We start from the raw sequence: 17,289 nt of genomic DNA, 5'->3' as shown, positions 1-17,289 counted from the left end.
CCATGAGCCGACTAGGTGAAATATCTGTCGATATGCCCTTGATCAGGGCACTTAACCCTAATTGCTCCTGGAAGTCGCTCTGGATACGAGCGTCTGCTAAATTACGTAAATGTAACATCACACTGCATCTGGGCTTTACTTCCCATCAAAATGAATCTTCGATCACTCTGATGTTCAACGTCTATTCTCTCCATCCTCCTGCTCAAGCACAGTCCTCAGACAATTTATATTTTACAACTCCCCATGAAATGAGTTGCTTTCTACAAAGTCTTTGTTCAATACGCATCTTTTATCTGGACCGCAGGCCCAAAATTCACTCCTGGGCCAGCAGTGATAGACAGTCTTACAGACTGTGGCTTTAATAGGAAACCAAGTGTGTGTGCCTAGGAAATTAAATACATAAAAGCTTTTACATTTTTTTTATAAAGACCATTTCAGAACTCACAATATTACAAAATAACAAAACATTTCATGAGAATCTCCTAAGTTACAATTAAGTTAATACATTTGATTCAAACCATTTAATTACAAAATAACAGCATCACAAATACCTGAAGTAATTTGGAAAGGCGAGAACAGGAAGAGCCATTTGATGAAGCAGAAGCCGAAGAGAAATGCTGACTAAACACCAGACCGACCGGTGGCCAGTCGGTCTACGCCTCTTTAATAGCTGTGAAACGCTAGTTAAATACCTCATCTGCTTTTCTCATTACCATTCCTCTTCACAGGGCCGCTGTGCTGCTTTAGCCTGGGAGCTAATAACTCAGAGTGGTGTGTGGGGAAAGCCTGCTGTCGTCTTTACAATACGTCTCGGGGCCCTTTGCTGATGGGGCCAAACGGCGGGGGGCCCCATTTGAAGTATTCTCAGACGAGCATTGGGACCTTCAATAATTTCCTCTTTGGATTGGAATCACAGCTCTCCTGGTGCCCAGCACAAACACTCTAAGCAGAGAGTCTAGATAAACAGAGACGCTTTAAGGCTTTTCTAGTTGTTAAGCACTTAGAGGGCTGCAAGCGATTGTAGCAGTGGTTGCTTGTAATGCTAGTCTAGCCTGGATAGAGAAATTGCATGTTAGCATGTCCATACCACCATACTTTTACTCAGTGTGTGATTTTATTATGAAGTGATCATATTGGTGTCTGGCTTGAGCTCCACAAGAGTGAGGTTTATTGTGCTGTAGATAATGCATAAGTCCACTCAACTCCTTATACAAGGCCTAAGGATATGGGCCTGGGGTGTAGGCTAGGTGATATGTAAGGAGCTGGGACTAACAGTTTACTGTAAGTGTTACCTCAGTGTTGACATCCGCTGACGATGACCCCATCTTCACCCCTACGTCTTAGCCAATCAGCAAAGCAAACAGGTCCCATGTTTGCCTATAGTCTTTAGTTTGGTCATCTCCCCTTTGGCCCAGTCCAGCCCAGCCTTAGCCTTCCAGACCACCTAGGCACTGTGTACCTAAACAGGGCACAGTCAACCTAGGCCCAGCAGCTATGCTTTCCATGCTAACCTCGGCACCAGGGTCACAAATACAATGCTAATTATGCTAGCTGTGTTAGTGCAGGAGGCAGAGGAGTGAACTTCCCTCTGTCAGAACCCTACTGACCGTTCCCTCTCCATTCCCTTTCTCACTTTCTTACTTAATTAGTATTTGACTCTCTGTCCCATCAGCAAGAAACCCTCTATTCCAGACGGTGTTTGAAGCTGGGTTCAGATCCTGGAGGTTGTGCATGCATAATGAATATAATTGCATTTTCGCCAACATAATTGCTCTGGCAACACCGTTTTCTTTCACTGTCAAGTCAACGAAACGTGTTTGAGTTGAGTGTGAGTTGAGTCTCACTGTGGGGGGAAGCAAGGGGAGAAAGTTCATGACTTTGCACTAGGGCCCCACTTTCAGTGGAGAGAAATACCAGTTTGATTTTTCCAATTCCCAAAGCAATATGCACAGACAATAGGAACAACGTTTTAGTTTTTTACAACATGTATGCCTCAAACATTGTTACCATGGCCAAGTGAAGCATTTTGATGGAAGTATCCCAAAGGTTTCTCCATTATATACTCATTTAGCTGCAGTCTCTAAGTTACACATTTCTAGAAAACTACTGATTAAACAGATAGACATATTAGAAGTAACTAGCCAGATGTTTTTGTTGTTGATCTATTGACATTTTGACAAGTCCCTTTTTTGGGCCCAATATGCTAGACTTCAGCATTGGGCACAGTCAGCATATCCTGACCTGAGTGTAACTCCACAGTGAGGATAGGCTCCTTGCACATAGAAGTGGAAAATTCCCACCTATTTTGCTCTCTATACCCCTGAATGTACTGGAGGTCTGTCCACACTGGATATTGAACATCTATTAGAAACCTGCATCATATTAAACAATACTAAATGCTTCATTGTTACACACTGCTCCTAGACATTTCCACTTCACAATAACAGCACTTATCAGTTGACAGGGCAGAAATTTGGTGAAAAAGGAAAGGTGGCATACTATGACGGTGCCACATTGGAAGTCACTGAGCTCTTCAGTAAGGCCGTTCTACAGCCAATGTTTGTCTATGGAGATTGCATGGCAGTGTGTACTCGGTTTTATACATCTGTAAGCAATGGGTGAGGCTGAAATAGCCAAATCCACTAATTTTGTATATATAGTGTATGAATCGAGAGCCACTGAGAGGTATACTACAGTGAAGAATGAATCTTTGTGATTTAGTGCCTACGGTTTTATGGCCCCACTAACTGGCCCCACTCACTGATATTGCCTCTTGCTTCATTCACCAAAGGGGCTTACCATAAATACAGGGTCTGATTATCAAACTATAGTGTGTGATAAGGGGCGGCAGGTAGCCTAGTGGTTAGAGCGTTGGGCCAGTAACTGAAAGGTTGGTAGATCAAATCCCCAAGCTGACAAGGTAAAAATCTGTCGTTCTGCCTCTGAACAAGGCAATTAACCCACTAGGGTTAATAAGAATTTGTTCTTAACTGATTTGCCTAATAAAAATGTATTTAACAAAATTACCTGCGTGCCAGGCATATGATGTCATAAGTATAGAAAACCTTGGGCTTCCCAGAAAACCTCTGCCTGGTTTTAGTCCAGGACTAGGCTTAATCAACATCCCCCAAACCAGCCCCAAACAGAAACTCTGTTTAAACCTGGCACCAACATGGGTCATGAGTCGTCATCTTGTCTGTTTTACACTTTTAAGACCTGATCAAAATCAGTTCACAATGCATCTTTTAATCATCAACACCTGTTCAAAAATGTGGACATTATCTGGACATATTGTCTATGACTTGGGGTGTTTCTTTCTCAACGTTCTATCTCACAGTAATCAGAGATTACATTTGTAACTCTAAGAGTCTATGTTCTCTGGTGTTGCCCGAACTTGTATAACCAATACCTATGAGGACATTTTCATTGGTAATGCTGAAGAAGTCCTCCTTACTGGAAAAGAGTGCTGCAATATGGGGAAATCTCTACATTTTGTTGAAAAGCTACTTCCTCCTTGATTGGGTAATGGTCGGCAGTAGTGGTGGTGTTGGTAGTAGTCAGAGATGGACCAGCTATATTGGGTAGTTCTACTAGCAAATGCCAGATGGGCTAGTCCATCTTTAATCAAGTGGGCCTGTCTAAATTGAGGAAAGTAATGCGCTGATGTGTGATCCTAGAGGGGAAAAAATGGGCCCTGTGTGTTAGAATTGCATGGCCTGATTTCTGGCCCCAGTCTTTCCCTGGTAGTAGTGGTCCCTGAACAGGTGATGTTTACAGACTATAGTGTGTGTGGGGGAATTGTTTACTCTCCTGGTTCCCTTCATGTGTCACTCAGTGTGTCCAAGGGTGGCTAACAGAGCAAAGTTTGTCCTCATGTAGCAATTCAGTGTGCCACATCGAACGTGATGTTTAACCTTTTACTGCAGTGGGCTAAATCAGGGCCACACAGTGTTTTATTGGTCATTTTAAACTAATCTACTTTGAAACAAAAGTATACACCTCACACACATGGTTATGGGGCTTAAAAAAAGAAGACACCTATACCATGTCAGATATAGAGTTGAAATGTATTACATTTTGAGTTTGCATCCCAATAGTGCACTTTATATACATCACAGAAGACTGTAATATAACAAAACTGTTTGACATAGAAACACCAGATTTTTGGAGTTTCCCTTTAAATAATGTTAATTAATTAGGAAATTAGGCAAAACATGGATAACATTCCAACCATGAGGCCACTAGGTCATTTAACTGCAGGAAAGGCCTACAAGCTAAAGCAGGACATTTGTGTGTTTCAGAGTAATGACGGTACTAGGAAATGCAGGTTTGGAAATACAAGCAATAGCAATTGCAGAGCAACAGGTATCGATCAGTATGTGATGTGAACGCTAATCTGTTCATGGAAGCAGCAAAACCAGTAGCAACATTAAAAGTGATTGCACTGTTAGTAATTGACACAAGCAGTGCTACCGATGAAAACCAGCTGGAGCTCTTTCTCTGCTGAACATCTTTTGTTCATCTTGGTATGAAACACATGCTCTCCCTCACACACCATGACACATACACACACGTGTGCACACACACACACACGGATGGACACACACACACACACACATACATACACACACACACAAACACACTGTGCTCTCATCTGACTGCTTTAGATCCACTTGCCAAGATCATTTGGGGTAAGCCTTGTAAGGGTTGCGGCCCAAACCCCGAGGTAACCAATCTTGGCATGCACATGGACAGTAAAATTCCACTCATCACAGAATGCCCCAACAAATCATCTCGTTCATAACCTTTCATAACACTTCCCTAACCTTTGTCAGATCTGAAGCCCTTGGCGGGGGCCAAACCCATCGATTTGGCTTTTTAGGCAGACGCTTCATAAAAGCCTTGACTGATGCCGCACATGCCGGGTCATCTTTTTATTATTCTTTTTTTCCACGTCTCCCCCCGGCCACTCGTTGTCTATTTATTACCCTGATCTGAAGTCAGCATGCTGCATGCGGAGGATGTGTGTCGATTGATGTGACAGGCCTCTGTAGAAAAGATCTGGGCTTATTAAGTGGAGGCTGGGCCCATGTGGAGCTGGTTTGGAGGTGTCAGGGAGATATAAATGCGTCATTCTGCCCGGGTGAAATACGGCCCTGAGCTCATCTTTGATCTGATGCGGGTCATCTCATACACACACATGCACATACATGCATTGCAGACACACACACACACACACACACACACACACACACACACACACACACACACACACACACACACACACACACACACGCTGATGCTCAAAGGAGAGAATCACCCCTCACTCTCACCAGGATAAGGCATCAATCTAACAGGTGTTTTACAACATGAAATACAGTATAAGTCAATTATGATGCACTATAAACATTGACTTGTGTCATGATAAAGACAAAACGCCCATATAGGTTGAGTAGCTGTTGTCCCATTAGCTACTGCACAAGCAACAGCTACTCTTCCTGGGGTCCAGGAAGAACATACACTTACATGAAAAACTATAAAAATGTAATAGACAAGAGCAGCTTAAGATATTAGATAAAAATAGAAAAAAAATGTAAAATAGAGTTAACTTGAATTCGATGAAACTGCTTATTCTTGCCCAGAACCACATTGTATAGCCCCTGTTTAAAATCAGCCTCTCTAGCTTAGATCCTCTCCCCTGCTCCCCCCCTAATCTATCCTAGGTAAACTGGCCCCCTGCAACCCTGCTGACATGGAGCAAAAGGTCAGGGGGCATAATCAGAGGAAATCTGTGTGTGTGTGTGTGTTTGTATTTTAAGTCCTGCCATGTCTATTGATGGTTAATGCATATTTCTAGAATGTTAAATATTACATACAGTATTTCTTCAAACCCAAGATATCATCAGCTTCAATTACTAGTGACCAAACTTGACCTTTTCGGAGACTTCCCAGAGTCGGTTTTGGGAGCACTGGGCGTGGGTAAAAGCAGTGTGACATGCATTATTACCATCCTAGTCAAAGAGATACACCAGACCCGGCACAGAGATGGCCGTACAGGCAGGGACCTTTGAGAGGCTGCCAGAATGTCCTCACACCAGGCCCACTTACATGTGTTCAAAATAATTGCGCAACTTAAAAAAATTGGTCTCTGCAAAAAGTACATCTGAGATCCGCTTATTTTCAGGAGGCTAATGTAACAAATAACACAGTAAATGCATTCGGCCTCCATATTTGTAAGACATATAAACATGTAAACCTATATAGCTATTTTGTCAGTAGGCTTGGCTGCATTTTCAAGTGTCGTTCATAAAGTTAATTTTAGAGCAACTCAATCTCACACTCAATTCGTGCAAATATTTACAAAATGTATTTCAGCAGATTTTGTGTGGCTTAATTTGTGTGAACATACACACACTTTTGTGCGACTTCATTCATAGGAAACTACATTTTTTGGGGGGCCAACTTCAGAACAATCTTTTGCACTGCATCTCAATGCTAAAGCGTCACTACAGACACCCTGGTTCGATCCAGGCTGTATCACAACCGGCTGTGATTGGGAGTCCCATAGGGTGGCGTACAATAGGCCCAGGGTTGTCCGGGTTTGGCCGGTGTAGACCATCATTGTAAATAAGATTTTGTTCTTAACTGACTTCAACAAATAATTGGACGTTTTTACAGCAATGCATGAAGGGCAATGGTGTTCTCCACTGCCGTTTTTGTCCCACATTTATTTATATAAAAACACAAATGTGCGAACAACCCAATTTTTTTATCAACCAGATTATCATCTAAATAATAGTAGCCTTATTTGTTTTTTTTGTATATATGCCAATACTGTTTTCTATGCTTGTTTTCACTTAATACTTTAGGATACTGGTGCACTTGTAGTCAAAAAGGCCCTTTTTGGTGTAAGCAAGTGTAGGCCAACACGATTTTCTTCATAACGCATTTCATATTTAGTGGAGCCTACATTACAACATTTTCTTCTTAATGCATTTAATACAAGGCTGTCTCCAGATGTTTTATTTTTTGGTATAGATGAAGATATTTGGGGCGGCAGGGTAGCCTCGTGGTTAGAGCGTTGGACTAGTAACCGAAAGGTTGCAAGTTTGAATCCCCGAGCTGACAAGGTACAAATCTGTCGTTCTGCCCCCGAACAGGCAGTTAACCCACTGTTCCTAGGCCGTCATTGAAAATAAGAATTTTTTCTTAACTGACTTGCCTAGTTAAAATAAAATAAATTTTTTGATTGGGGAATGGTTATACATTTTTATGATGGGAAATTATAATACACACCATAATATACACACACACACACACAGAAACACTTACAAACATATACACACACTCACTTTGTTTGTACTCATGTTATAGCCAACTCATGACTTCTGTATTAATTTTATGTGGCTCAGTCGGTAGAGCATGGCGCTTGCAACGCCAAGCGTCGTGGGTTCGTTTCCCACTGGGGCCACCCATATGCAAAAGTAGTGGCCCCAGCCGACTTGTAAGTCGCTTTGGACAAAAGCGTCTGCTAAATGGGATATATATATAAAAAATTTATTTAAAAAAAAAAAACGTTTTACCCCTTTTTGTCTCCTCAATTGGTAGTTACAATCTTGTCCCATCGCTGCAAAGGTCGAGAGCCATGCGTCCTCCAAAACACGACCCTGCCAAGCCTTACTGCTTCTTGACACACTGCTTGCTTAACCAGGAAGCCAGCCGCACCAATGTGTCGGAGGAAACACCATACAACTGGCAACCATGTCAGCATGCATGTGCCTGGCCCGCCACAGGAGTCGCTAGAGCGCGATAGGACAAGGACATCCCGGCCGGCCAAACCCTCCCCTAGAATGAATTATTTTTAATAAAATATTTGTAGTTAGAAGTCGTGTATTCATTATCTTTAAAAGTTTGCAAAATTTCAGTAATGATTAAGATGGTTAAATAGTCATTCATCTCTGTTTGATATATCTTTTGGTATATTTGCCATTTTTATACATATTCTGTTTCCAATGAAGAAAGCAATAAGCTATGTTCAATGTCAGCAGCAATTTCCAGTGAGAAATGTTCAGTCTGAAGCCATTTGGCGGTGGGTTTCACAGCCCTATAATAATGATACAAGTTATATCACATTAAAAAGGGTTTTATTTACAATCTCTGGTGTATAACATGTTGGGCAAAGTGGTATAGGAGAGTCTGTCATATAACCTCTAATATGAGTTCAGTTTTCGAAATGAGAACCAAGAGGGGCCTAGCTTCATCTTTCATGACTGGGAAAGGCCTCGATTCTAGGCAGCAGAAATCCTACATCCTTCTCATTAGATCAAACAGGATGGATCAACAGTGATTCATATCACTGGTTTGCATCCTTAAAAAAGGACAGTTGTGTTTTGCTGCACAACACACATTATTTGTCTACCCATATTATGTGGGTCATTGTCAGGTTATTTGATACATGCTTCAGTAACAACAGAACACCATGGTTGTAATAACACTTTAAACAGGTAGTTTGTAAATGTGTAGAATGTGTTTGCTTCGGGTCCACACTGTTAAGTTAACTTATGTAAAGTAGACAGTCACAGAGGATTTTCTTTTGAATAACTGGTCAAGGCATAGCCCTTTCCATTTAGCTTCAGGCAACGTTAATGTAAGGCTTGACTACCTGTAGTCACCTGTAGTGACTACTTCTATCCGTCATGCCCATTGTTGCTTATCCATTGTTCACTAGCTATATCAATGTAATTACATTCCAACACAATGTTGAAAAACAGAATGCTTCCCACCACTAGACATGAGCTGGACGTGATCGCAACGCCGCCACCAATGTAGCGGAAAAAGTGAAAGCTGCAACAGGGACTCTAACCAGGGCTCATACGTGGCAAAGTGAGCTCTAACAGTCATTGCCATGAAAACCTAGGCAGAGGCAGTAGGCCTACAATGCATGCATAGTCCTTGTTACGATAGTCTAAGTATATAACATGATTGACAAAATAATCATAATCATCATGAAATGGCCTTGGAAGTGCCAACATAATTTGTTACTTTACATTATCCATTATCCATTTAACTGCTTAATTGATCATAGTCCAGACTCGTTATAGTTCAAATACCATGCAGTTGCACCAGGGAAATTTAAACCAAACAGATTTTCTTTGCAGGTCTTCTGTTTCCCCACATTTATTGATTAATTTATTTCCCATCATGAAAATGTATCCCCATTCCCCAAGAAATACCTTCATCATATGACACAAAAAATCTGGAAAATATAGTTTTTTTCCTCTAATCTGGCAACCCTCACCAAATCAGACATAGCACCAGGATCCTAAAGTATTCAGCAAAAACAAGCATAGAAAACAACATTGGCATTAATCAATTAAAATAAAAACACAAGGCTACTATTACATTATAATTTTTTCGGTGACAACCTGGTTTGATTAACAAAATTGGGTTGTTGACACGTTTTTTATATTTAAATAAATGTGGGACACAAAAAAGGGAGTGTAGAACATCATTGCCCAAAAAGCATTTGCTTCAATAACTGTCAAAAATTGTTCCGAAGTTTGCCCCCCCCAAAAAATATTTTCCTATGAATGAAGTCGCACAATTTGGTATTTTGGTATTTTCACAAGAATAAAGCCAGACAAAACCACAGAAAAATGCACGAAATCTGATTAAATATTTTTGTACATATTTACACGAATTGAGTGTGAGATTGTGTTGCTCAGAGAGGTATTGAAGTAGGCTACAGTATTTGATTTCATATAATTGACCGTTTATAAGAATAACATTGCACAAAATAAAATCTATATCTTGCATCTGGGTGAATATAATCACTTGTTATTCGGCTTCATCCTTCACCAAGCAATTAAACTCATGGTGCAATTCAAGTATTTCACAATTATGAGGAAGGATTTCAATTAATTATATCTTAATATTACAGATAAATGTATAGGTAAAACACATATACAGTGGGATTTTACTCCAATGTTAAAAGCATTTTGGTAGCAGACAATTCGGCCCTTATTACGAGCCACTTGCGCACCGTTATGTGTAGAAAACATGACATCACACATGAAGAGGTGGAACTTTGCCAAAAGGCCAATGCGAAATGTCCACTGGAGGCATTCACAGAAACATTCACAGACTTCCACATGATAAAAGCTGGGAAAGCATACATACTTTTGATTAATTAGTGAACTAGTGTATCTATTCCCAGCTGTCTGTATAGGGTAAGTATTTTCTATGTATTCACAAACTAAATGTTCACTGAACTTATAGATTCTCTCTGCTAACCGCACGGCAAGCGGTACCGGAGCGCCTAGTCTAGGTCCAAAATGCTCCTTAACAGCGGACTATTTACATTGACCCCTCTTGTTTTCACACTGCTGCTACTCGCTGTTTATTATCTATGCATAGTCACTTTACCCCTGCCTGCATGTACAAATAACCTCGACTTACCTGTACCCCGCACATTGACTCGGTACCGGTACCCCCTGTATATAGCCTTGCTATTGTTATTTCATTGTCTAACTTTTTATTTTGTTTTATACTTTAGATTTTTCAGTAAATATTTTCTTAACTATATCTCTTGAACTGCATTGTTGGTTAAGGACTTGTAAGAATTTCACGGTAAGGTCTACTACACCTGTTGTATTCTGCACATGTGACAAATATACATTTATTTGATTTTGAATAGAAGGCCTATTGAGATGCATCATAGAGAGATATCAACTATATATTATTTAGATTACATATAAGCCTATATATATGTAGGTTATTATTTATCGTTTATCTTGATGTCACTATATTAAGATAGTCAGTATAACGGAATTAAATGGGTATTGTTAATTAATATCCAATTAAGAAACAACACACTTTTCATAATTTTAATTATGCATTTATCAAATAAACGTACTATATTTGGAATAGGAAGGCTAGAACATGAATTATTGCAGATAATAATAATAGACCTATTGTTACTTTTGTCATATTTGATTGTTTTGACATGACCATCAACTATGTTCTGACTGAAAGTCGTGGCCTGCTAGAATGATGGAGTGTAACCTAAGACTGTTCCCTCCTGTTTATTAGCTGGCCAATCAGAGTCCAATACTGCCTCCCCCTCCACTCAGACAACTATTTAGCATCTGAAACTTGGATAAAGTTTCCCAAAAAAAGTAAGGAAAAACGTCCTGCGAGAGAAGGACGGTGCCAAGCGTACGTTTGAAAGTAGTGTATCAGACTCCCAAGACGTAAAGAGAAGAATAGTCGTAGAGTAAGACATTTTTTAAAACGGCTTTCTGTCGGTGCCTGGCTGCATATTCGGATATATTTTCTAACTCAGGCTTCAAAAGTGGAGACCGTTTTTTCTTCGATATCCTTACATTTCTTTAAACGAGAAATGGAAGAGGGCTCAAGTTCTCCCATCTCCCCTGTGGATAGCCTAGTGACCAGCGAGGAGGAGTTGGACAGACAACAGAAAAGATTTGGAAGGAAGAGGAGACACAGTAAAAAGTCGAGCGAAGACAGCAGTCCGGGTTCCGTGAAACGGGGCAAAAAAACGAGTCCAAGCAGCAATCAGTCCTACGAGGAGTTGCAGAACCAGCGGTGCCTGGCCAACGTCAGGGAGAGGCAAAGGACACAGTCGCTCAACGAAGCCTTCTCGTCTTTACGCAAAATCATCCCCACTCTACCCTCGGATAAACTGAGCAAGATCCAGACACTAAAACTGGCCTCCAGATACATAGACTTCCTCTATCAGGTGCTGCAAAGCGACGAGATGGACAACAAGATGTCGAGCTGCAGCTACGTTGCGCACGAGAGACTCAGTTATGCGTTCTCGGTGTGGAGGATGGAGGGCGCGTGGTCAATGTCTGCAACGCACTAGCACCCAAAGCCCTTCACTCATTGCCAAAGCGGTAGGTGGCAAATGCAGCTTTTACCTCCCATGAGACGAAACAAAACCAAAAATAAGTCCTAAATGATGACGATGATGATTATTATTATGCATACAAGTTGTGAACATAAAGAGTAGGCCTATTCCTCTAGGCTAGCCAAATTTAACAAGTGATAATAATGGCGAACCTCACATACAGTAGTTATAGCATTGGCACTGGTTAATGACCCTGGGGAAACAAATATTAGGTTGTGGCTTTAGCTGAAAGTCAGCGTCAGGTAGGCTATTGATTTCAAAGCGAAACCAGGTCCCCTCTAATTCTATAGGTAATAACAATGGTATAGTGAATTATGTACGGAATAATTGTAACCTACCCAATTGCTCAGTGAATTTGTATGATCAAATTAATCTGGTAGCTCAATATGCTACAAATAACATTCGTACACATCCATGCCATACATTTCACCAGTCCGCGCGCACCCGGAGTCTGGCGCGCAGAAACGCGTGTGGATGACCTGAGCATGAGCCAGGTTAATACACAGTTAAACAAGTGCTCCATCAGCATTGCTTGACAACAACACTTTTGCTAAATGAGAAGAAAACGGTCTTTAAAATAAGTTAGTGAGGGTCATGGAGTACTTAATTTACAATAAGAATATGGCTGCTTCATGATTTATGGACATGGAAACTTGGTGTTATTAATGTAAATAATGGTTTTGGAACATTGTTTACTTGCCAAGCACCGAGGTAGCAACCAAAGACAACTATAGCTTCACTGACACTGGGGGAGTGAATAATGGTAGAAACGTATGGGGGTTTTCCCAGCTGAGAGTGGCATGACAGCTCGAAAACACATTAAACTCTGCGGTGAGATGTGAGTCTTGCAGTTAGTCCTTGTCCGTTCTTTAACGACATTTTAAGACGGAGGGCCTATGGGAGAGAGAGAGTGGTTGGCCGCATAAAAACGCAGTAGACTTGAACAGCCTACCATGGGTAATTTACATTCACAATGGAGAACTTTCTTGTATGGAGGCCGCAGGAATGGCAACGCTCGGCTTGGGCCGGAGAGGTTAACCCAGCGTTTGATTAAATATGCGAGTCATTAGGCCTAAAGGCTATCTATACTGGCTGGTTGCATGTAAAAAAAAATGGATACGGTATTTTGAAAGTTTCTACTTCCCTTATCATTGCATACCGTTACCCAAACCGTTGTGCGGCTTTGCGCTGTGAAGCAAGTCATTGAGACGTATTTATGCATCACTATGCATGCCACACAACACTCTGAATGCATTTGTTTTCTTGTCCAGTGCCCTTGACCTAATTAGAGTAGTGTAAATCTAATGCACATTTTGTCAAATGGAGAATGAAGATATGAAGATATGGCATAGGCTACAAGTTCAAAAATCAAATAGGAATGGTTAGGAATGGTTTGCTGCTTCAAATAATTATTATAAACATTGTTAATATGCCTAGGCCTACTTCTTTCTAAAGGAGTATAGGCCACACATTTACCTATGCTATTAAATGACATGTCTGCTCTGAATAGGTTAGACCAATTCTAGTGATGTATTGGAAAACATATTAAAGTCGTATATTAGTTGAACATGGATTCAAAATCGTGACAGCGAAGGACACATTTCCAGTGAAATAATGCCTGTTTTTGGTTTGTTTAGCTCCATGGACTGGAACCATGTAGTTTACAGACCGCCCACTCGCAAATCAATCGATCACCAGAAATACTTTGTTGTCTTAGGCTTTAAACCAGCTCTTCTGTAAAGAGGACAAATAAACGACACTATGGCGATTTGTGTAAACACTGTACATTTGAAGGTGGTCCTTCTCGAACTTAACCGGACGTCTTTTCAATATCAAATGCTGCTGCCAATGCTGTTTGGGGTTTCATTAGCCTGTGTGGAATGTCAAAGGAAAATAAGAGAAAAACCCAGAATGACATGTTATTTTTCTTGGGATGTGGTCTTTACATTAATTTGTTCTCATTAAAACGACATAATTAAAATATTATCAACAATTTATGAGGCTCAAATCAAAACTAGGCCCAGAGACTTGGCTACTTATACGTGCATTAGCCTATAGGCTGATGTAATCAGCTTAGCTCTTTTTCCTCCTCACATGGGTTATTGAACAAAACGAATACAAATATGTTTAACCCACACATACTCACTATGTATAGCAAATTCTAGCCTAGTAATATTTATTAAACGAATTCAAGAAACAAAACGGCCATCTAAAGTCTAATAGAAATATAGGCTAATTGCGGCATTTACACTTTGCCTCATAAATTACTGAAAGGAAATGTAGCCAACTGTGGATGAAGTAAAATGCATTTGCATAGACTACATTCGGAATAATATAACTGCATAAATATTTATCATAGATTTATGATGCTGTATGTTCACTCTTCCATAGAAATGAAAACATCCTAAAACGGACAGGTGCTCATATCCCTTACAGTCTATTTGGCCTGCTCTGTTATTTTCCAGTGATGCAATTACATAGGCCACTGTGGTTTATGCACCACATTTAAAATGAAATCCCTTTCCGTTGTTGACATATGGTTTCACTCAGGGCGAAATAATTGTTTCATTAATGACTTCCTATGCCAGTGAACGTTTCAAATAGACACTTGTGCCACCCTTAAGGCCAATAAACAATGCACGGTGTCATTGCTAGCCTTAGCATTCTCTTTCAGGAATTAAGTGCAATAAAGCTATGCATGTGATGTATTAGTTATACTATATTGTAAAGCTTTTGCTTGATAATATATATGCAATAAATCTGTAATATTGGTAATTGGTGCTAACATTTTGATGTGTTTTTTTTTTTTTTACCGTTATAGACTGTTTACTTCTACAAATGAATGAAGACACCAAATCTATTGAAGAACCCACGAACCTCAGAAACATTGTCAAGAGACGTAAATGTGACACACAGCTCTCCTGGAGTGCGTTGAGTGCAATTACCTAATACATGGAACAGTGTGAGAAGGAGTCAAAATAACCTTGAAAATCATGTTGCATACTCAGACAGTGTTGTCAGACAGTGTGGTATGACGCTTCTTGTGTCTACTGGTGCATTATCACGTTGTTTTAATGTCGGTGATGATAGTAGGAAAAGCCATATTTGATATTTTTTGGGGGGAATTATATTTCGTTCTGTTTTTAAAAGCAATACATAGAAGTATATAAATGTTTCTTATTGTACATACCTGTAAGTATCTTCAGCTTGTAAGGGACCAATGCAATTTAGAATACGTTATTGAAGTACGCTCCATGGATGTTCAACTCCGTTTTTTTTTGTTGCCTATTTATTAAAACACATATTTTTGAATGATGAAGTTGAGCCCTTTGATTTATGTTTCCATAGAATACCGTAGCAATTGTGCCATTATGACATATGCTATATCCCCTATATTATATATCAATGTAAATAATTCCAGTAGGCTACATAAATAAAAAAGTTTAAACTCAAATAAACTGAGTAAAAACCATACCCTTTTTTTTCTCCTGATCGTTTTGCATCTTGTTTGAGATTTAATTAAGAAAAACAATTGCATTATTTCTTTGTGACTGTAAGAAAATCCACGACACTACTGTGTGATATGTGTGACTATTGTTACTCGCGAATGACTATTGTTACTCGCTAACAGTGTTTGTTTGTAGTAGGGTCTCTGCCATATTTTCTTCGGATAATTTCATAGACTAGGCGAAAACAAACACTCCTTTCACTGCTTAGTGTGAGATTATGTTGAGCTTTTCTTTCTCTTGTTGTGGAAAAAAAATCACCCGCTAAAATCCGCCAAATTAAAACTGCCGGGCTTTATTAACCGCGGGGGTAATTCGAGCCAGTTTCGAACCAAAGGCATATAAAAGTATTGTCCGCCTTAATAACAACGTAATCATTTAAATAGCGATGCCGCGAGGGGAATTCTTTAACGAGCAAGGGAGACCGAACAACCGCAGATAACGACAATAACTACCGCGCAGCTTTTAAATACCGGGCCCCTAGTAGACCTCTTAATTTTCTCTTTCAATCTAACCAACACACTCTCAAAGCATACAATTGTTTACATTCAATTTTCCCAGACTTGGTTAAGATATACATCTCTAAACAGTGAAAGGACCTTATTGTTAAACACAGTTTGCGCAGTGCGGGTCACTCAGTGCAAGTTCAGCGTTTTGGCATTCATTCCACTTTGACAAACCCTTGCTATAACGTTGCTGTTTACTTTTATTAGCTTGCATGCCCATTGTCAAATTATAGGGTTATTGTCATTTTGAAAAAGGTGCCAGGCTTACAAAAACGTTGAATTTCACTGCATGGCGCCTTCGGGAAATATCATGAAAATTACTTGTAAAAAAAGCAAACTCACCTATGGTGGTTAACCATGATGTTAAGGCATGTAAGACGAATGCCTATTTTGATAACGATGCCTCAACATAGAAGCCTGACTGCAAGCTACTGGCAGACATACACCAAACAACCTGAATAAAGTTCAAGATGAGTGTTCAAATCCTGGTGGAGGAAATCTGGCAGTGTTTTGAAGTGGAAGCACCTGCGATGTACAGTAATGTTCTCCAGTTGTGATGCTCTTGGATGCTGCAGTAGGCTAGCCTTTAGCCTACTCAAATAGGAAGCTGTTACGTGAAGTCACATAGGCCTATCTATTTCCCATGCTCACACCTGCATCCAATCCAGTAGCCCTAGGCCCATATTCATTGCACGCACCTGTTCAGGGCCTCGTTTCCCAGAGACTTCGTAGCGTTAAGATCATCGTTAGAACTTTCTTACCATGTAGCCGAGGTGTTTTCTCTAGGAGCTGATCCGTCGTCACTATTGTGGAATAATTATAATGTTTAAGGTGAGATTTGAATGGAGAAAGCTGATCCGAGAGCAGCGCTGCTTTCTTTTGATCTTATCAGTACAGCATCAACACATGGTTTAATGCACTTACCAAATGTTCTCTCTACTTGCTTGTTTGGGAAACACTTGAAAAATAAAGCTGCATCTGGTATGCTGATTTTACATCTCAACTGGAAAACGAGACCCAATTCAATTAAAGCAACAAGAAGAAACAATCTTTTTTACATTTATTTTATAATAATGCATATTTAAGCACCAAGGGCCGAGGTATATTGCCAATATACCATGGCTAAGGGATGCTCTTATGCATAACACAATGCGGCCCTTAGCGTGATATATTGGCCATATATCACAAACCACCGAGGTGCCTTAAGCTGTTATAAACGGATTATCAATGTAATTAGAGCAGTAAAAATACATGTTTTGTCATACCCATGGTATAAGTTCTGATATACCACCCTGTTAATAATTATCAATATAATATCAATATGTAATTTAACAATAGCACAGAT

General features: G+C 40.0%; 1 protein-coding gene across 1 annotated transcript; it reads left to right on the top strand.

The window, feature by feature from the left end:
* Positions 1 to 11,185: 11,185 nt before the first annotated feature.
* On the top strand, positions 11,186 to 15,251 carry twist2. Its single transcript, XM_064975783.1, has 2 exons — positions 11,186 to 11,918; positions 14,754 to 15,251. Exon 1 carries the CDS (start codon positions 11,402 to 11,404, stop codon positions 11,885 to 11,887), a length of 486 nt encoding a protein of 161 aa, XP_064831855.1. The 5' UTR covers positions 11,186 to 11,401; the 3' UTR covers positions 11,888 to 11,918; positions 14,754 to 15,251.
* Positions 15,252 to 17,289: the final 2,038 nt, after the last annotated feature.

Source organism: Oncorhynchus masou, chromosome 10 (genome assembly GCF_036934945.1).
Source record: "Oncorhynchus masou masou isolate Uvic2021 chromosome 10, UVic_Omas_1.1, whole genome shotgun sequence".
Lineage (NCBI taxonomy): Eukaryota > Metazoa > Chordata > Actinopteri > Salmoniformes > Salmonidae > Oncorhynchus > Oncorhynchus masou.
The sequence above is the reverse complement of the archived record's forward strand: the minus strand, read 5'-3'. Positions and strand labels throughout refer to the sequence as shown.

Excerpts from the sequence above, each read along its gene's own strand:
- twist2 (XM_064975783.1), top strand. The coding sequence starts at position 11,402 with ATGGAAGAGGGCTCAAGTTCTCCCATCTCCCCTGTGGATAGCCTAGTG.